A 21,267-nucleotide genomic window follows, 5' to 3' on the forward strand; every position below is an offset into this window, starting at 1 on the left:
AAGATCTGTGCTCCAGATTGTGCCATACCGTTCCAGTACAGTTACACTAGCATCCACTCAACAATGTGAAAAATCAAGCAGGTATGTCCTGTGCACAAAAAGCAGAACAAGTCTAACCTGGCCAATTACTGGCCCATCAGTCTACGCTCGCTTATCTGTCAAGCGATGGAAGGGATCTTTCACAGTACTATTAATCTTCACTTTGCAATAACTTATTCACCGACATTCAATTTAAGTTCCGCTAAGGCTGCTTGGTTCCTGACTTTATTACAGCTTTGATTCAAATGTGGACAAAACAGCTGAATTCCAGTGAAGTAAGGGTTACAGCTCTTGACATCAAGGCTGTATTTGACACCGTGCCATCAAGGAGGTCTAGCAAAAGAGTCAATGGGAACATGTGGAGAAACTCTGTGCTGGTTGGAGGCATACACAGCACAGTGGAAGATGTTTGAGTTGTTAGAGTTTAAACTTTTCGGTTCCAGGACATCAATGCAGAAATTTCTCAGCGTAGTGTCCAAGACTCAAACCATCTCCATTAGTGACCTTTCTTAAATCATATGGGGTCAGAAACTGGAACATTAGCTGATGACTGCACAATATTCAGTAGCATCTAAGACTGCATCAGTATCTGAGGAGTCAATGTCTAAATGCAGCGAGACCAGGACAAATCCAACCTTGGACTGAGAAGTGACAACTAACATTTGCTCCACATAAGTGCCAGGCAATTACCACATCCTTCGAAGACAGAATCTACCCATTGCACCATGACATTTGATGGCATTACCACCGCTGAATCCCCCGCTGTTGACATTGTGGTGGTTATAATTCACAAGAAACTGAAGGGCACTAGCCATAAGCAGGTCAGAAGCTAGGAATCCTGCAACAAGTCACTTATCACACAAAGCCTGTCCATCATCTGCAAGGCACAAGTCAGGAATGTTTGTAATACTTCATTAATGCCTGAATGTGCACAGTTGCAATAGTGTCCAACAAAACTTGACAACATCCACATCAAAACAACAAATTTTCAATTCCTCCAATACCAACACACACTAGCAGCAGTGTGTGCCATCTATAAAACGTACTATAGAAATTCACTAAAGTTCCTCAGACAGCACCTTCCAAATCTATGACCACCACCATCCAAAAGGACACAGGCATCATGCATGGGAATACCAACATTTGCAAGTTCTATTCCAAACTAATAACCACCCAAACTTGCTCTATACCACCATTCTTTCACTGTCACTGGGTCAAAATCCTGGAACTCCTTCCTAATAGCACTGTGGGTGTACTCACATCAAATGGACGATAATGTTTCATGAAAATTGACGAACAGAGAGATCTGGGTTTGTGAGTCAGAGAAAATGGGTGACATTCTTAACGAGTACTTTGCATTGGTATTCACCAAGGAGAGGGGCATGACAGATGTTGAGGTTAGGGATAGATGTTTGCTTACTCTAGGTCAAGTTGACATAAGGAGGAAGTGTTGGATATCCTAAAAGACATTAAGGTGGAGAAGTCCCCAGGTCCAGATGGGATCTATCCCAGGGTACTGAGAGAAGTGAGAGAGGAAATAGCGAGGGCTTCAACAGATATCTTTGCAGCATCCTTACACACGGGCGAGGTCCCGGAGGACTGGAAACTTGCTAATATTGTCTCCTTGTTTAAGAAGGGCAGCAAGGATAATCCATGTAATTATCGACCGGTGAGCCTGATGTCAGTGGTAGGGAAGCTACTGGAGAAGATACTGAGGGATAGGATCTATTCCCATTTGGAAGAAAATGGGCTCATCAGTGATAGGCAACATGGTTTTGTGTAGGGAAGGTCATGTCTTAACAACTTAATAGAATTCTTTGAGGACGTGACAAAGTTGGTTGATGAGGAAAAGGCTGTAGATGTCATATACATGGACTTAAAGTAAGGCGTTTGACAAGGTTCCCCATGGCAGGCTGATGGAGAAAGTGAAGTCCATGGGGTCCAGAGTGTGCTAGCTAGATGGATAAAAAAAAAACTGGCAAGGCAACAGGAGACAGAGAGCACTAGTAGAAGGGAGTTTCTCAAATTGGAGACCTGTGACCAGTGGTGTTCCACAGGGATCTGTGCTGGGGCCACTGTTGTTTGATATATGTGTAAATGATTTGGAGGAAGGTGTAGGTGGTCTGATCAGCAAGTTTGCAGATGACACTAAGATTGGTGGAGTAGCTGATAGTGAAGGGGACTGTCAGAGATTACAGCAGAATATAGATAGACTGGAGAGTTGGGCAGATAAATGGCAGATGGAGTTCAATCCGGGCAAATGCGAGATGACGCATTTTGGACGATCAAATTAAAGGGTGAACTATACAATAAATGGAAAAGTCCTGGGGAAAATTGATGAACAGAGAGATCTGGGTGTTGAGGTCCATTGTTCCCTGAAGGTGACAACGCAGGTCTACAGGGTGGTCAAGAAGGCATATGGCATGCCTTCCTTCATTTGGCGGGGTATTGAGTACAAGAGTTGGCAGCGAGTTTTGAGAAGATTTGTAGCTCAGGAAATGACATCACCAACCCAAGGAAACCTAACCAGATAAATAGAAAGCGGGACATAACACCAGCGCTTTGTCGGAGGCTCACTGATGATGTTACCTAGAATGGTGACGAAACGTCTGAAAACTAACCTTCCAGCTCAGCGAGCAAACTCACATCCAAGAGTTGGCAGGTCATGTTGCAGTTGTATAGGACTTTGGTTTGGCCACATTTAGAGTACTGTGTGCAGTTCTGGTTGGCACATTACAAAAAGGATGTGGAAGCTTTGGAGAGGGTGCAGAGGTGGTTCACCAGGATGTTGCCTGGTATGGAAGGTGCTAGCTATGAAGAGAGGTTGAATAGATTAGGATTATTTTCATTAGAAAGACGGAGATTGAGGGGGGGGTGGAACCTAATTGAGGTCTACAAAAGCATGAGGGGTATAGACAAGGTGGATAGCAAAAAAAGCTTTTTCTCCAGAGTGGGGGACTCAATTACTAAGGGGCATGAGTTCAAAGTGAGACGAGGAGTTTAGGGGAGATACGCGTGGAAAGTTCTTTACACAGAGGGTGGTGGGTGCCTGGAACGCATTACCAGCAGAGGTGGTAGACGCAGACACGTTAGCGTCTTTTAAGATATATTTGGACAGGTACATGGATGGGCAGGGAGCAAATGGACACAGACCGTTAGAAAATAGATGACAGGTTACACAGAGGATCTTGATCGGTGCAGGCTTGGAGGGCCAAAGGGCCTGTTCCTGTGCCGTAATTTTCTTTGTTCTTTGAAAGCAGCTTGCCATAACCTCACAAGGGGCATGAGCAAGAAATGCTGGCCCGGTCAGCGAAGCCCACAATCACTGATGAATAACAGAACAAACTCTAGGGCCCTGTCCTTGACAGTTTGGAAGGTACTGTCAAAGGAATCTTGGTGAATTAATGTAGTGTGTTTTGTAGGTGGTATATATTGCTAGCATTGTGCATTGGTGATGTTGAGCCAGAGTACTGCTGGAGGCTGCATTCATCCAGTAAAGGGGAAAATAGTCCACTGCACTCTTGAATTCTGCCTTTTAGATAGCGGAGAGACTTCAGGAGTCAAAAGGTGAGCTGCTTACTGCAGAATTCCTAGCCTCTAGCCTGACGTTGCAGCCAGAATGTGGTCAAGTCCAGTTTCTGGACTATGGTTAGCCCCAGGTTGTTCATAGTGAGAAATTCATGATGGTAACATGAGTTGAATCAAGGGGGAAGAGACTCAGATCCTTTCAAGTGCCACTATCTGGCACCTAAGTGATTAGTAACATTTATGCACACATCAACCTTGAATGTTACCTGATTCTTGCTGAATAGACAGACTGCTGTTTGGTGTTGAACACTGTACAATCATCAACGAACCTACCCACTTCTGACTGCAGGATGGGTCATTGATGAGACAGCTGAAGACAGGTGAGTTTAGGACACTATCTAGATAAACTTTAGCAGTGGTGAACTGGGACTGTGATGACTGGCCACTAAAGATCACGAACATCTTCCTTTGTACTACATGTAATTCCACCCTGTGAAGAGTTTTTGCACCCGGTTCCCATTGCCTTCATGTTTCCTACCTCTCCTTGATATCATACTCTGACAAATGCTGCTTTGATTTCAAAGGCAGTTAGTCCCATCTTAATTAATATTTTACTCAGCATTTTGAAGCACAGTCAGTACATACCTTGGAAACAACTACTTTTACAATTAGAAAAGCACTGGTGACAGCTGTTGTAATCTGTGAAGAGAAGAATAATGAAGAGAAGAAGCATTTGTAGTTATAAAAAGGAGAAACGGCGGATTCAGTAATTAAATGCTCAGTACTGATGAAAGATTAATCTAACTTTACTTAAACGTTAGAAGTGTGATCCCACTCATGAAAACGATCACACTTTATCCAAAGTTATTCATTCGATCAGATGCACCTAACAAAAAAAATCAGGTAATCATGACCAAACCCTCGATTTGTATTATCCAGCCCTGACAGGGGTCATGCTCTCTGCATCATTCTGGAGTGTGTAGAACAGCAAGATAACATTTGAAGGGAGAGAAAAATTGTGTGTGCACCAGATTAGTTACTCATATCAAAAGCTCACAGGTCACTGAAATGTAAATTGCTACATCACCCAATTGACAAGAGGTGCTCTTTCATAGAATTCCTACACAGTGTGGAAAGAGGCCCTTCCGCCCAACAAGTCCACACCAACCCTCAGAGCATCCCACCCAGACCCATACCCCTATAATCCACCTAATCTACATATCCTTGAACACTATGGGCAATTTAGCATGGCCAATCCACCTAACCTGCACATCTTTGCACTGAGAGGAAACTGGAGCATCTGGAGGAAACCCACGCAGATATGACTCCACAAAGCGCCAAATCCTAACTGCTAGACCACCAATAACTTAAGACTTCAGTTAGAGCAAACTGCTGGGCAGTTTACAAAGAATTTGATGCTACACATTCCCCAAATGAACATGATAGTAGCTTCGTTTCACTGCATCGATAGTCCACGTCACCATATGTAGACAACTTTAATATAAGGCTCTCATCTGTTTTGAGGAAGGGATTCAAGAAGAGGTCAGTTTCTGGCTGACAGTTGGTAGATTTTCAATGTCTTAAAACAAGGAACGGCTGCAATATTTTCACACCACTCACCGCAATCATCCACCAGTGGTTTAACCTAAACAGAGCGTACGCAATAACCAGCATAACGAATCGGAATACTGCCAGTAACTGGGAAGGACAAAGAGGATTAGATAAAAACTGAGAAGTATTTGAAGCCACATTAAATAAAATATTTCAAGAGAAAATCTACTCACGAAGATATCAAAGTAAGATTTATGGAAGTCATAGTGAATGACCTCACGTTCTAAACTATGAATTATGCCACCATCTACCTAGAAGAAAAAGACACAAGTGGAATTATTTTGCCATCAATGGTTATTGAAACTGGGGATTAAATAATCAAACATCCAGATACATATTGGCAGTTATTCAGATTTTAAATATGGATCAGATATATTAAACATTACCAATTTGTAGGCACTAAGAAATGTCCTAATAATCACCAATTAGTGTTGGGCAACAAATGCTGTTCTTACATTCCATGAAAACAAAAGAATTATCAAGCTATTGTAAAAGAAACTATTCAGTTTGGGATAATCTGATACATTGCAGTTATTCATCACGTTTGCCATTGGATCATTGCTAGCATAAGCATGGAGTTTCATTTCCGAAACTACTCAAAATACTGATTTACCATGAAAATCTAGAACTAATAATTTACAATAAATATCCAGAAGAAATGGCCTTTTGTTACCCCAGGTGCATTTGTATGGAATGAGCTAATACTATGTAAAATAAATAAAAGGGCATATACAGGAAGAGCAGGAAATAGACAGGGTGCAGAACTCTGTCACAGAGTGGAACACATTAAGCTAAATGGACTCTTACCAAGTTGCAAAATTTGATAAGTCCATAAACACCATATCAGAATAATTAAAACAGATCTTTACTCAGAGTAGTAAGGGCGTAGAATGCCCTGCCTGCAACAGTAGGAGACTCGCCAAGTTTAAGGGCATTTAAATGGTCATTGGATAAACATATGGATGATAATCCCAAAACCAGTCCAACCTGTCTCTGCCTCCCTAACCTGTTCTTCCTCTCACCCATCCCTTCCTCCTGTCCCAAGCCGCACCTCCATCTCCTACCTACTAACCTCATTCCACCTCCTTGACCTGTCCGTTCCCCCCCCCCCCCCCCCCCAACCTCCCACCTATACTCTCCTCTCCACCTATCTTCTTTTCTCTCCATCTTCGGTCCACCTCCCCCCTCTCCCCATTTATTCCAGAACCCTCACCCCTTCCCCCTCTCAGATGAAGGGTCTAGGCCCGAAACGTCAGCTTTTGTGCTCCTGAGATGCTGCTGGGCCTGCTGTGTTCATCCAGCCTCACATTTTATTATCTTGGATGATAATGGAATAGTGTGGGTTAGATGGGCTTCAGTTTGGTTTCACAGGTCAGCGCAACATTGAGGGCCTGTACTGCGCTGCAATGTTCTAGATCGGAATGATTCAAAGGCCTCAAACAGGGTGGTCAGCTTGAGTCTGAATGAATGTCAATAATCCATTAAATTGACATTACATTGTTTTGGTTTAATCAGTTCCAGTTCCACAAATCCTGGAGCCTTTTCTTAAAAAAGAAAAGGCCGCGAGGGAAACAGGAGGCAGAATGTCTCTCTTTGAATGTCCTGACCTTTTCACCCACTAGCCCAACACATGCTCCCCCAAAACCCATTCTCTTCATATATATTGCTGCAAAGTGTGAAAAGGAAATGGCAGGGAATCACAATAATGGGGCAATCCTTTCTGGGGTAAAATCAAATGTAACATCTGCAAACTGGGAGTGTGGAAGTAATTACAGATTAAACAGCAGCTATTTTGGTGAGAATCAACACTGCAGCCAGTCATTTTGAAAACTTGTTCTTAGCTGAAAGCGCAAGGAATGAGAAACTTAAAGCTTCCAGGGGCCTGTAATATGGCAGTTACTGAGTAGAGTTTAGGCAGGCCTTCACAAGGTACATAGAACATTACATCACATGAAAAGGCCCTTTGGTCCCTGATATGCACTAACATGTGAAACCATCATCAGGGACCAAAGGGCCTTTTCATGTGATGTAATGTTCTATGTACCTTGTGAAGGCCTGCCTAAACTCTACTCAGTAACTGCCATATTACAGGCCCCTGGAAGCTTTAAGTTTCTCATTCCTTGCACTTTCAGCTAAGAACAAGTTTTCAAAATGACGGGCTGCAGTGTTGATTCTCACCAAAATAACTGCTGTTAATCTGTAATTACTTCCACGCTCCCAGTTTGCAGATGTTAATTTGATTTTACCCCAGAAAGGATTGCCCCATTATTGTGATTCCCTGCCATTTCCTCTTCACACTTTGCAGCAATATATATGAGGAGAATGGGTTTTGGGGGACCATGTGTTGGGCTAGTGGGTGAAAAGGTCAGGACATTCAAAGAGACATTCTGCCTCCTGTTTCCCTCGTGGTTTTTTTTTTAAAAAAGGCTCCAGGATTTGTGGAACTGAAACTGATTGTTTTGGTTTAATGTAAAGGTCAATTTAATGGATTATTGACATTCAGACTTAAGCTGACCACCTTTGTTTGAGGCCTTTGAATCATTCAGATCTAGAACGTAGAACATTACAGTGCAGTACAGGCCCTTCAGCCCTCGATGTTGCGCTGACCTGTGAAACCAAACTGAAGCCCATCTAACCTACATTATTCCATTATTTTCCATAACCTGACAAGTCTACTACTGTTGCAGGCAGGGCATTCCATGCCCTTACTACTCTGTGTAAAGAACCTACCTCTGACATCTGTCCTATATCTTTCACCCTTCAGTTTAAAGCTATGTCCCCTCGTGCTAGCCATCACCAACTGAGGAAAAAGGCTCTCACTGTCCACCCTATCTAAACCTCTGATCATCTTGTATGTCTCTATTAAATCACCTCTTAATCTTGTTCTCTCTAAAAAAGACAAACAGTCTCAAGTCCCTCAGCCTTTCCTCATAAGGCCTTCCCTCTTTACCAGGCAACATCCTGGTAAATCTCCTCTGCACCCTTTCCAATGCTTCCACATCCTTCCTGTAATGCGGTGACCAGAACTGTACGCAATACTCCAAGTGCGGCTGCACCAGAGTTTTGTACAGCTGCAACATGACCTCATGGCTCAGAAACTCAATCCCTCTACCAATAAAACCTAACACACCGTACACCTTCTTAACAACCCTATCAACCTGAGTGGCAACTTTCAGGGATCTGTGTACATGGACACGGAGATCTCTCTGCTCATCCACACTACGAAGAATCTTACCATTAGCCCTGTACTCTGTATTCCTGTTACTCCTTCCAAAGTGAATCACCTCACACTTTTCCACATTAAACTCCATTTGCCACCTCTCAGCCCAGCTCTGCTGCTTTACTATGTCCCTCTGTAACCTGCAACATCCTTCCGTACTATCCTCAACTCCACTGACTTTAGTGTAATCCACAAATTTACTAACCCATTCTTCTACAACCTCATCAGTTAATGGGTCAAGGATTAAATTTACATTAAAGCTGTGTGTACAGCAATACTGTGTTGCTTAAATGAAGTTGACACAAGTAAAGCTCTCTATCAGAGGGTTTTTCAAAACATGATATGCATGACCCAGGCATGGTCAAAGTATTTTGGCCCATCTGAATTTCCCTTGAGGTAGTGGTAATGGGAGATCTTCTCGAACTGAATGAATTGCTCTGCTATTTCAGAGGGCAGTTAAGGGTCAACCACATTGCTGGGGAACTGAAGTTATGTATGCCAGGCCACGCATACTCCCTTCCCTAAAGAACATTAGCGAACCAGATGATTGCTCTTCACAACAATCAATGACGGTTTCATGGTCACCATTATTGAGGCTAACTATCAACTCCAGAATTTTATTAAATTAAATTAATTAAGTTGAAACTCCATGGCTACCAAGGTAGGATTTAACTAAATTTAATTCTAAAAATTTATATTTTAAAAAAAAAGAAATGGTTCAAATCCTGCTATGGTGCATGTTAAAATATCTCAACTCTCTCTAAAACTCAATAAAATTCTGGAATAAAAAGCTCACCTATTGGCAATAATGTAACCACTGCCAACTGCCAAAAAATCCATCTGGTTCATTAATGTCCTTGAGGGAAGGAAATCTATCATCCTTACCTAACCTAGTGTACATGTGACTCCAGAGCTATTCGTCCATTAATTACCCTGTGGGCAATGAATGCTGTCAAACAGTGGCACTCAGATTCCACAAATGTTTTAAAAATACATAGTAGAACGTCCTCTCCTACTGTAGATATAGTCGGATCTCTTCAAGACAGCAGTGCATGCAGTATGGTCACCCAAACAATGGAAGGTTGCTGATACGTAAAAGGAAGGAATGTGAAAATTAAGAGTGGAAAACATAACTTAAAACGTGAGGAAAACTGGACAAAGTGCAAGAAAATACAACAAATCAGCAATTCTCTGCTCGCAGGAGAACAAGATGGACATGGTCAGTGTTTCCACATCCCTATAAATCCTGATCCCTGAAACCACCATACTAAATCTCTGAGACACTGTCCAAAATTAGATTTGAATCGAATGCACCTATTGGCTTCAAAATAGTATTCGCTATGGATTCAGTACAAATTTTCTGACTTTTGCACTCAGTCCTTTATTGGGCTTTATAAAGACCATTACACAAACTATCGTATTAACTGTTTTGTTAAAGTCAAGCTTCCTTCAAAAAAATTGTGCAAAAATAACCCCTGCTCTGCCTTCTTGCATAGACCAGCAGAGTCAAATAGTAACTTTCGTGCCTTACACTGGCTGTGAGTGTGTATAAAGTGAAGTGACACTTTGCCGAAACGCAGCTAAGTTCTTAAACTTGTCACCCACAATGAGCAAAAATACCAGCCAAACTTAAATATTGCGATTTAGGAAGAGAGACTCTCACAATGACAATAGAAGTAATCTATTTTAAATTCAAAAAATAATATTTGGTCCTTTGATCTCCAAAAATGTTAGTCTCACTGGATGGGCGATTATTACTACTGGCCACATGCTATCGATATTTTATCAGAGCCTCTATCCTGCCTCTGTCCATTCCCAGCAAGTTTGTCTCACCAAGTCATCCCAATTCTCTATCTGAGGCTCACCCCTTACTTTTTCCATCTCCAACAATTTGATCAACTTAACCCAGTCTGCACATGTTTGTCACAGGGTATCAGTCCCAAGTCATTTGCAGAATATACACAGGGATGTATACAAAGCTATCATTTGACTGCAGAAGCCTACATTAAAAATGGAGTTTAATACTTACATTTAATTCTATTATCCACAGCAAACCAACAAATAAAAGGTCAAAAGTAACAAATAAGCAGAAAGTCCTCCTAACATCAGAAATAGGTTTCCTGTCACTGTATGGCTCTAATTTAGCTGCAAGTTGGGATGTGTGAATGGAATGTGCGGTACTAAGGGAAGTATTGGAATTGAAACGATCAGCTCGAGCTTCCTCCTGGTCATTCGGCAATCTGCTCATCCTGCACGGCTCTACCGTAGCTTCAGCATCACCAGAAGCAGCTGTACAAGAACAGAAACATGACAGTTCAGCAGAGAAGTGTAGGAGGAGAATGTAAAAATAGTAAGCACATGGTTTGCTTTCCTCAAATAAGGACCAGGAAACTTGTATTAATACAACTACCACTCCCAATCTAACTACCACTGCCCCTATCAAACTCCCACTGCGTTAAGCCCCTGCCACCAGAATCTCCGATGCCTAGAAGGAGGAGGGTTGCTCAGTTCATAAGCATGAGAGCTGCTCCTCCTTGTCAGTGGATAGATGCATTAAACCATGGTATGCAGCACTGAATAAAACTTCCTTCTGTGTACTGTGATTCTATAGAGTCTGTGTTGGCTCTTTCAAGGAGCAAACCGTTAGCCCTACTCATTTTAATATAAAACTCTCTTTTGGAAGTATTTATCCAGTTTCCATTTGAAGTCTCTGTTTCTACCACCCTTTCTAAATTCAAACTGCTGACTGTGTAATAGGTTTGTTCCTTCCAATGTCACCTCTGATTCTCTTACCAATCTTTTCCCATCCTTAGGATTTTGTCTTTTCAGCCATTACAAGCAGTTTCAATATTAAGAATAATTTACAAAGATTTTGAACATTATCAAGTCTACTCTTTGCTGTTAACTGTTCTTTCTCTATAGAAATGTTGCCAGATGTCCAGCGCTCTGCTTTTATTTCACAATTCCAAGAATCGCAGCACGTCTTCTCTACTCAAAAGGAGAACAAGGTGAGCTTCTTCCATCTTTCATGGTATGTGCAAGTCTCAGGGATGAGGAAGATGGTAACAAATTTGTCTATATCCTCTCCAAAACATTCATGTCCCTCGTAAATTGGTTTTGGATGTAGTAATACCTATTGGAGTCAAACTAGTGTTCTTTATAGATTCAGTACACTTTCTTGACTTTTGTATTCATAGTCCTTCAGTGGGCTTTATGAAGCCCGTTACCTATAATACTGCAATAATTGCTTTGTTAATCAGGCACGACCTCAACAAAGATTTGTGCACAAACAACCCCAGTTCTGTCATCTTCCATCTCTTTTAGTATCATTTAGTTATATTGCCACTCATTCTTCCAATCAATAGTAGTTGAGATGAATAGTATATAGAAGATGCACTTAAGATAAAACTAGACATATGCATGGAAAAGGGCAAAAAAGAATGTGATAGGGTGAGATGGTCAGGCAAGAGGATTCTCATTTCATACTTTTAAAAACCATTGCTCAGACCAGTAGAATCAAATGGTCATCTTTGTGCCATACATTGGCTGAGAATAAAGTGAGGGGGCTCTTTGTCTAAAGTCTCAGCTCAATAGCTGCCCTGCCTTTGAGACTCCTGGCACACTTGATTAGGGATAATAAGGTGTAGAGCTGGATGAACACAGCAGGCCAAACAGCATCAGAGGAGCAGGAAAGCTATTGTTTCGGGCCTAGACCCTTCTTTAGAAAAGGTTTCTGAAAAGATTTTCTGACCAAGGGTCTAGGCCCAAAACGTCAGCTTTCCTGCTCCTCCGATGTCGCTTGGCCTGCTGTGTTCATCCAGATCTGCACCTTGTTACCTTAGATTCTCTAGCATCTGCAGTTCCTACTATCTTTTATAAAGCATTATATTCATTTTGTCAGTATCATCCATTATTAAAACTGTTTCAGTATGAATTGGGGCAACAAGAGAAAAGGAAACTTGCTCTATCTGATCTTGCAAGTAGACTAGTGACCAGTTCAAGCAAGATGCTACAGCAGCAGAATCAATTTATAAGCCTTCCAGAGCATTTAAACAACTGCTCTGAGCCACTGTCAGACTCAGATGATTATAATATCGAAAGTATCTGAATGCCTATTCAAAAGCTAGCTGTAAACAAGGGGTGAGCCATGGGAGCCCAGAGGGTTGGGTGCTCCCCCAGGAGTGGAGGGCAGTGAGCAATGACCAGGAAGTGAGCCCCCCAGGGGGTGGAGGTGAGGGTTGAGGTGGACGGGCGATTGGAATTGGGAGGGTGTTCAGAAAGGGTTGGTGCTGAGGTGGGGTTGGGGGTTAGTGATAATGGGAACTGCGGATGCTGGAGAATCCGAGATAACAAAGCGTGAGGCTGGATGAACACAGCAGGCCAAGCAGCATCTCAGGAGCACAAAATTGCTGGGCTTGCTGTGTTCATCCAGTCTCACATTTTATTATCTTGGGGGTTAGTGGGGTGGGGGAGGGTTAAGGAGCAGGGGTAGCTCCCCATGGGGGTAGTTGAGGGGAGGGGTAGCTCCCCATGGGGGGGGGCAGGGGGGATGCAGGGGTTGAGGTGGGAGGTGGCTCCCTGTGGGGTGGGGGAAGGTGATGGGAGTGGGGTTTGCTCCCCACAGTGAGGGGGGTGGGGACAGGGGTGTTGCTCCCCGTGAGGGTGGTTGAAGGGTAAGGGTAAGGGTGGCTCGCCTTGGCGGGGGCGGGGGGGAAGAAGAGGGGTGGGGTTGGCTCCCCATAGGGGGAGAGGGGTGGCTCCCCGCAGGGGTAGAGAGAGGGGGTGGGGGGTGGGGAGAGGGGGGTGGTGCCCTCAGACCCGCTCCAGATCGGGGTGAGATTTCACTCAATCCCCCACCTCACGGAGCCGCCAGACAGAACCAGCGCCGGGCGGCCCAGGTCCGGGAACAGCCCCGAGTGCGGCCCAGGCCTTCAATCCACCACCGCCGCCCCCCACCCACCGCGGCTGGCCAGCGCCTGGATTTACCTCAGTCCGCCGCTCGGAACCGGAACCACTGCCGGGGACACACAGCTCCGGGGGCAGGTTAGCGGGGAACACACACGTGACTTGATCGGACGGGGCGGGGTTACATTTGGGTCGGTGTGGGTGGGGCCACGCCTTCCTCCAGCGTGTAATTCCTCTGAGCGCCGCTGTGTGTCTCCCTCTCCCCTCATTTTCCAAGATGTGGAGGTGCTTTCAGAAGCTTGTGTTTTCAAATAAACCTGAGAGGAGCCCAGCGCGTCCCCTCCCCCCACCGCGTCCCCAAACCAGCGCGTCCCCTCCCCCCCACCGCGTCCCTAAACCAGCGCGTCCCCTCCCCCCACCGCGTCCCTAAACCAGCGCGTCCCCTCCCCCCACCGCGTCCCTAAACCAGCGCGTCCCCTCCCCCCACCGCGTCCCAAAACCAGCGCGTCCCCTCCCACTAGCGCGTCCCCTCCCCCCACCGCGTCCCTAAACCAGCGCGTCCCCTCCCCCCACCGCGTCCCCAAACCAGCGCGTCCCCTCCCCCCACCGCATCCCTAAACCAGCGCGTCCCCTCCCCCCCACCGCGTCCCTAAACCAGCGCGTCCCCTCCCCCCACCGCGTCCCTAAACCAGCGCGTCCCCTCCCCCCACCGCGTCCCTAAACCAGCGCGTCCCCTCCCCCCACCGCGTCCCAAAACCAGCGCGTCCCCTCCCCCCACCGCGTCCCTAAACCAGCGCGTCCCCTCCCCCCACCGCGTCCCTAAACCAGCGCGTCCCCTCCCCCCACCGCGTCCCTAAACCAGCGCGTCCCCTCCCCCCCACCGCGTCCCTAAACCAGCGCGTCCCCTCCCCCCCACCGCGTCCCTAAACCAGCGCGTCCCCTCCCCCCACCGCGTCCCTAAACCAGCGCGTCCCCTCCCCCCACCGCGTCCCAAAACCAGCGCGTCCCCTCCCCCCACCGCGTCCCAAAACCAGCGCGTCCCCTCCCCCCACCGCGTCCCTAAACCAGCGCGTCCCCTCCCCCCCACCGCGTCCCAAAACCAGCGCGTCCCCTCCCCCCACCGCGTCCCAAAACCAGCGCGTCCCCTCCCCCCACCGCGTCCCTAAACCAGCGCGTCCCCTCCCCCCCACCGCGTCCCCAAACCAGCGCGTCCCCTCCCCCCACCGCGTCCCAAAACCAGCGCGTCCCCTCCCCCCCACCGCGTCCCTAAACCAGCGCGTCCCCTCCCCCCCACCGCGTCCCAAAACCAGCGCGTCCCCTCCCCCCACCGCGTCCCTAAACCAGCGCGTCCCCTCCCCCCACCGCATCCCTAAACCAGCGCGTCCCCTCCCCCCCACCGCGTCCCTAAACCAGCGCGTCCCCTCCCCCCACCGCGTCCCTAAACCAGCGCGTCCCCTCCCCCCACCGCGTCCCAAAACCAGCGCGTCCCCTCCCCCCACCGCGTCCCTAAACCAGCGCGTCCCCTCCCCCCCACCGCGTCCCTAAACCAGCGCGTCCCCTCCCCCCACCGCGTCCCTAAACCAGCGCGTCCCCTCCCCCCACCGCGTCCCTAAACCAGCGCGTCCCCTCCCCCCACCGCGTCCCTAAACCAGCGCGTCCCCTCCCCCCCACCGCGTCCCAAAACCAGCGCGTCCCCTCCCCCCCACCGCGTCCCAAAACCAGCGCGTCCCCTCCCCCCACCGCGTCCCAAAACCAGCGCGTCCCCTCCCCCCACCGCGTCCCCAAACCAGCGCGTCCCCTCCCCCCACCGCGTCCCTAAACCAGCGCGTCCCCTCCCCCCACCGTGTCCCAAAACCAGCGCGTCCCCTCCCCCCACCGCGTCCCTAAACCAGCGCGTCCCCTCCCCCCCACCGCGTCCCAAAACCAGCGCGTCCCCTCCCCCCCACCGCGTCCCAAAACCAGCGCGTCCCCTCCCCCCACCGCGTCCCTAAACCAGCGCGTCCCCTCCCCCCACCGCGTCCCTAAACCAGCGCGTCCCCTCCCCCCACCGCGTCCCTAAACCAGCGCGTCCCCTCCCCCCACCGCGTCCCAAAACCAGCGCGTCCCCTCCCCCCACCGCGTCCCTAAACCAGCGCGTCCCCTCCCCCCACCGCGTCCCTAAACCAGCGCGTCCCCTCCCCCCACCGCGTCCCAAAACCAGCGCGTCCCCTCCCCCCACCGCGTCACAAAACCAGCGCGTCCCCTCCCCCCACCGCGTCCCAAAACCAGCGCGTCCCCTCCCCCCCACCGCGTCCCCAAACCAGCGCGTCCCCTCCCCCCCACCGCGTCCCAAAACCAGCGCGTCCCCTCCCCCCACCGCATCCCTAAACCAGCGCGTCCCCTCCCCCCACTGCATCCCAAAACCAGTCCAACCTGTCTCTGCCTCCCTAACCGGTTCTTCCTCTCACCCATCCCTTCCTCCCACCCCAAGCCACACCTCCATCTCCTACCTACTAACCTCATCCCACCTCCTTGACCTGCCCGTCTTCCCTGGACTGACCTATCCCCTCCCTACCTCCCCACCTATACTCTCCTCTCCACTTATCTTCTTTTCTCTCCATCTTCGGTCCGCCTCCCCCTCTCTCCCTATTTATTCCAGTCCATCTCCCCATGCCCCTCTCTGATGAAGGGTCTAGGCCCGAAACATCAGCTTTTGTGCTCCTGAGATGCTGCTGGGCCTGCTGTGTTCATCCAGCTCTACCCCGTGTTCACTATAATCTGGTGTTGTGTGATTTCTGACCTTAATTTTCCAATTTCCATCATAGACTTAGGTATTGTGTCTGTTCACCTTTTTTTCCTGTCTCCTTTCTGTTCTTTTCTGACGTAATTTCAACTGAATTTGTTTTGGACTTATTGAGTGTTTTGTGGTTTTTCATAATTTATAGTATGCATAAAATGTCCAGAGAGACTTTGAATCTTATTGAGACAGATATCTAGACCTTTATTAACACTTTTTACACAACTAGAGTATCACAGACTGATGCACATCTGGGTTCTGTGCTTCTTGGTATCCAATACACAGCTATATAAAATCAAAATCCTGCAGTTTTGGTCTTGTAGTCCGAGGAAGGGCATTCATGCTGTTGAGGGAGTCCAGCAAAGGTTCACCAGACTGATTCCCGGGATGGCAGGACTGACGTAGGAAGAAAGACTGGATTGCCTGGTATTGCGTTTGCTGGAATTTAAAGAATAAGGGGGGATTTTGTAAAAACATATGAAATCCTGATGGGTCTGGACAGGCTAGATGTGGGAAGAATGTTCCCAATTTTGGAAAAGTCTAGAACAAGGGGTCACAGTCTGAGAATAGGGTGTAAACCATTCAGGACTGAGATGAGGAAGAATTTCTTCACTCAGACAGCTGTGAACCTGTGTAATTCTCTCCCATAGGAAGCTGTTGGGGCCATTTCATGAGATATATTTAAGAAGGAGCTGGACATGCAGCCAAAGGGATCGATGGGTATGGGGAGAGAGTGGGAATGGGATACTGAGTTTGCATGATCAGACATAACCATTTTGAATGGTGGTACAGACTTGAAGGGCCAAATGGCCTACTCCTACACCTATTTTCTATGTTTTTATGATATACAATTAGATTTGTGGCCCATATGTTATCTACTTTCATACTCAGTGCCCTTCTGACCTCACCTTTAAATAATTATTTGTCCTCTACCACATGCCACCTATAATCCTTGCTTTAATTACTGGTTTACTTACTGATAGGCCTGGCTTTGCATTTTGTTTGGCAAAATTTTGTGCATTTACGTATATCCCTAATAGCTAAGGTATTGTTTCAATCTGCTTTCCCCAATTTCAATGCCTATCAGTGATGGTGTGAGTCGTGATAATACTGCTCTTCAAAGTAGATAGCAACTTGCAACAGACTTTACTGAGTTGGCTTTTGTAGGAAAGCCATTTCTCTTATCACTAACATCCTGGAAAATTGCCTGCTTAGGTCTAATGGTGATATCAGTCTGCATCCAGTGCCAACAGTGGTCAGCACTGTTGTCTCACAGCACCAGGGGCCCAGGTTCAATTCTACGCTCGGGCGACTGTCTGTGCAAACTCCACACATTCTCCCCATGTCTCTGTGGGTTTCCTCTGGGTGCTCGGTTTCCTCCCATAGCCCAAAGTCCACAGGCTAGGAGGATTGGCCATGCTAAATTGCCTGTAGTGTTCAAGGATGTAGGCTGGGGGGGTGGGTCAGGGTTGGTGCGGACTTGTTGGGCCGAAGGGCCTGTTTCCACACTGTAGGGGTCCTATGATTCAAAAGAGGAACATTTATTATAAATGAGAAAATTGGCATTTCGCAATATTAAAATAGCCAGGGACAATGAGGATGTTTGTTAGACATTAAGAATGTGGGCCATCATAGCGAGAGGATACAAGTACAGGAGCAGGGATGTCTTGCTGCAATTTTACAAGGCCGTGGTAAGATCGTGCCTGGAATATTGTGTGCAGTTTTGGTCTCCATAACTGCAGGAAGATGTGGAGCATGTGCAACAGATGTTTACCAAACTGAAACAGAGATAGAAGGAACTGCAGATGCTGGGAAATCTGAGATAACAAAGTGTGGAGCTGGATGTACACAGCAGGCCAAACAGCATCAGCGGAGCAGGAAGGCTGGCGTTTCGGGCCGAGACCCTCCTTCAGAAACGTCAGCCTTCCTGCTCCTCTGATGCTGCTTGGCCTGCTGTGTTTATCCAGCTCTACCCTGTTTTACCAAACTGATTCCTGGGTTGGCTGGACAGCCATATGAAAAGAGATTGAATCACTTTGTACTCAAGTTAAGTAGAATAAGGGGGAATTTTGATACGTTTCTCAACTCCACTCTGCTGCCTTCTCCCTGGAACGCTTACTAATTAAGAATTTATCTCATTGTTAGATATGCTGAATGACTTAGTCTCCACGGCCTTCTGTAGCAATAATTAAAGATTAACTACTCTCTGCCTGAAGAAATTCTGTTTATGCTCAGTTCTCCAGGGTTATCCCTTCATTCTGAGGCTGTGCTCTCAGGACCTAGCCTCTCCTAGTAATGGAATCATCTCCACGTCCATTCAATCCAGGCCTCTTAGTATTCTGTAAGTTTCTTACAGAAGATTCTTACAGGGCTAGACAGGGTCAATGCAGGAAAGATGGTCCTGATGAATGAGGGGTCCAGAATCTGGCATCGCATTTTATGGATATAGGCTTAGGTAATTGAGGACCAAGATGAAGAGAAATTTCTCTCCCAGAAAGTGGTGAGCCTGCAGAATTTTTTGCTAGAGAAAGCTGTTGAGGCCAAAACATTCAAAAAGTGTTGGGTATTGTTCTTAGGGTTGAAGGGACAAAATGGAATAGAACATAGAACGGTACAGCACATTACAGGCCCTTCGGCTCACAATGTTGTGCCGAACTTTTACCCTAGACCTAAGGTCTATATAACCTCTACCCCCACCTTATACTATCATCCATATGCCTACCTAGTAGCTGCTTAAATGCCCCTAATAAGCCTGACTCCACTACCCTCTCCGGCAATGCATTCCACCCCCGATCACTCTCTGAGTAAAGAACCTACCTCTGACATCTCCCCTGCATCTATTTCCACTCACTTTAAAACTATGTCCCTTCCTAACAGCTACCTCCACCCTAGGAAAAAGTCCCTGGCTGACCACTCTATCTATACCTAATGTCATTTTGTACACCTCTATCAAGTCACCTCTCATCCTTCGTTGTTCTAAAGAGAAAAGCCCTAGCTCTCTCAACCTTTCCTCGTATGGCCTTCCCTCCATTCCAGGCAACATCCTGGTAAATCTCCTCTGCACCTTTTCCAACACTTCCACATCTTTCCTGTAATGAGGCAACCAGAACTGGACACAATACTCCAGATGTGGCCGAACCAGGCTTTTGTATAGCTGGAGCATAACTTCATGGCTCTTGAACTCAATCCTTCTATTAATGAAAGCTAACACACCATACGCCTTCTTAACAACTCTATCCACCTGGGTGAATGTGAAGAAAACAGGGGCAATGTACTGAGTCAGATCATCAGCCATGATCATACTGAGTGGCCTATTCCTGCTCCTATTATTATTTGTTTTTCTATGCAAGAAATCATTACAAACTTAACAATTCAATTAAAGCTCATTCAACAATTCCAACGGTTTATGGAGCAAGACTATCACAGCAACTATGCTATGATTAAAATGAATTCATAATTGCTTTGGGTTTGCAGTTGACAAAAATCTCAACAGTGCACCTTCTGGATGGGTGGAGAAATACTGAGACCTATTTCTGGATTTATTCATTTTATTGGAGCTGCGTAGTTTCCTGAATTTGCTGTCAATTACAAGGAGTAATGATGGTGAATGCTGCAAAATCAAACCCATTGGAAATGTTCAACATTTTACTACATAACACAGTTATTCAGATTGTGCTGGCTCTTTAACCTGAGAAATATATTTTCAACTCCTCAGTCAGAGCCTATATCTGTAAGGCATAATTAATACAATAAGAAATCTCCAAATCTTTTAGCCAAACTGGATCTTGAATAAATTTGACAGCTTCATCGCCACTACTGTACTGGAGGACTATTCAAATCCTTAATCCTGGGTACGCTTGGTCCTTCCTCAGGTGTGTCCTAGCTTGCCTGATCACCACTTGTTGCTGTTTGATACTAATACCTTAAAATATTGCCCAAGTGTCAAGACATTGTATTAACACAGGCCAGCAATCAATGGGGAGTTCCCGATGCTATCCTTTAAAAGGAGATGTTGAACTGTCACCTTCTCTGCCGTTTTGATGTATGTTGAACAAAAGTATTGTGCTGGGATGATATTACGGTTGCAATTCTAAAATAATGAGAAATAACTAAGCAGAAGAGTATTGTTCAAATGAAACATTGGACGGCTGAGGTGTGGGAAAGAAAGCGGAAAAGAGAGTTAAGACATCTAGCGAGTTTTGAGAAGATTTGTAGCTCAGGTTGAAGTTCTGGATGTGAGTTTGCTCGCTGAGCTGGAAGGTTAGTTTTCGTCATCGTTCTAGGTAACATCATCAGTGAGCCTCGGTCAAAGCGCTGGTGTTATGTCCCAATATTGATTGGGACAACACGTCCATCCTAGGACAAGCCAAACAGAGACACGCACGAGAATTCCTAGAAGCATGGCATTCCAACCGGAACTCCATCAACAAACACGTTGATTTGGAGCCAATCTACCATCCCCTGAGAAAAAGGAAAGTAAATGACATAACCAACGCAGGAAATGACATCACCAACCCAAGGAAACCTAAACAGATAAATAGAAAGCGGGACATAACACCAGTGCTTCGTCGGAGGCTCACTGATGATGTTACCTAGAATGGTGACGAAACGTCTGAAAACTAACCTTCCAGCTCAGCAAGCAAACTCACATCCAAAGTTAAGACATCTACTTGCATTATTGCTGCTGGGCAAAGCTGGTGACTTAAATGAGATGACAAATGCCAAAAGTTAATATTGGCAACCACCAGCAGATTTAACAAAGCATGCAAAATCAATTGCTGGTAGCTTGATAACAGGACTGGAAAGTTATCACTAAAGGTCAGAAGAAATGTTTTCACAAAACAGACCTCAAATACTTTACCGCAAGGCAGAATTTAGAACTTTATGGGTTTTTAAAAGAGGAAACAACATTTCCAAACTCAGAACATTCCGAAACGGTAAATGAAGTAGTAATTGGCCCGGAGGAACTGTGGCCGCATTGGCTCCATAGGCAGGAGTTCAGCATAATAAATACAGAAGATGTTGAAAATACTCAGCAGATCTAGCAGCATGTACACGTCATCATAAAGAGCCATTTACCTGAAATGCTAACTCTGTTTCTTTCTCAAATGTTGTGTGTAACATGAATATTTCCTACATTTTCTACTTCTTTTTCAAACTTCCAGCGTCCACAGTATTTTGCCTACAT

The 21,267-nt window shown here is 46.3% G+C and overlaps 1 protein-coding gene across 3 annotated transcripts in view; it reads right to left on the reverse strand.

Annotated features, from left to right (window-relative positions):
• stard3nl (STARD3 N-terminal like) overlaps window positions 1-13,473 on the reverse strand; it is a 33,314-nt gene extending 19,841 nt beyond the window's left edge. For 2 of the 3 annotated variants that reach the window (XR_007247416.2, XM_048529674.2), the window contains exons 1-5: window positions 13,385-13,473; window positions 10,428-10,687; window positions 5,352-5,429; window positions 5,188-5,265; window positions 4,213-4,266 (exon numbers count right to left, since the gene is read on the reverse strand). Coding sequence is in view for 2 of the 3 variants with exons in the window: in XM_048529674.2 (XP_048385631.1) it covers window positions 4,213-4,266; window positions 5,188-5,265; window positions 5,352-5,429; window positions 10,428-10,646 (429 nt within the window). In the remaining variant the exon portion in view is untranslated. Of the gene's footprint in view, window positions 1-4,212; window positions 4,267-5,187; window positions 5,266-5,351; window positions 5,430-10,427; window positions 10,688-13,255; window positions 13,335-13,384 lie in introns of those variants that run through there. The other variant, XM_048529675.2, reaches the window with a different exon arrangement.
• Window positions 13,474-21,267: the final 7,794 nt, after the last annotated feature.

This window comes from Stegostoma tigrinum, chromosome 5, assembly GCF_030684315.1.
Source record: "Stegostoma tigrinum isolate sSteTig4 chromosome 5, sSteTig4.hap1, whole genome shotgun sequence".
NCBI classification, from domain to species: domain Eukaryota; kingdom Metazoa; phylum Chordata; class Chondrichthyes; order Orectolobiformes; family Stegostomatidae; genus Stegostoma; species Stegostoma tigrinum.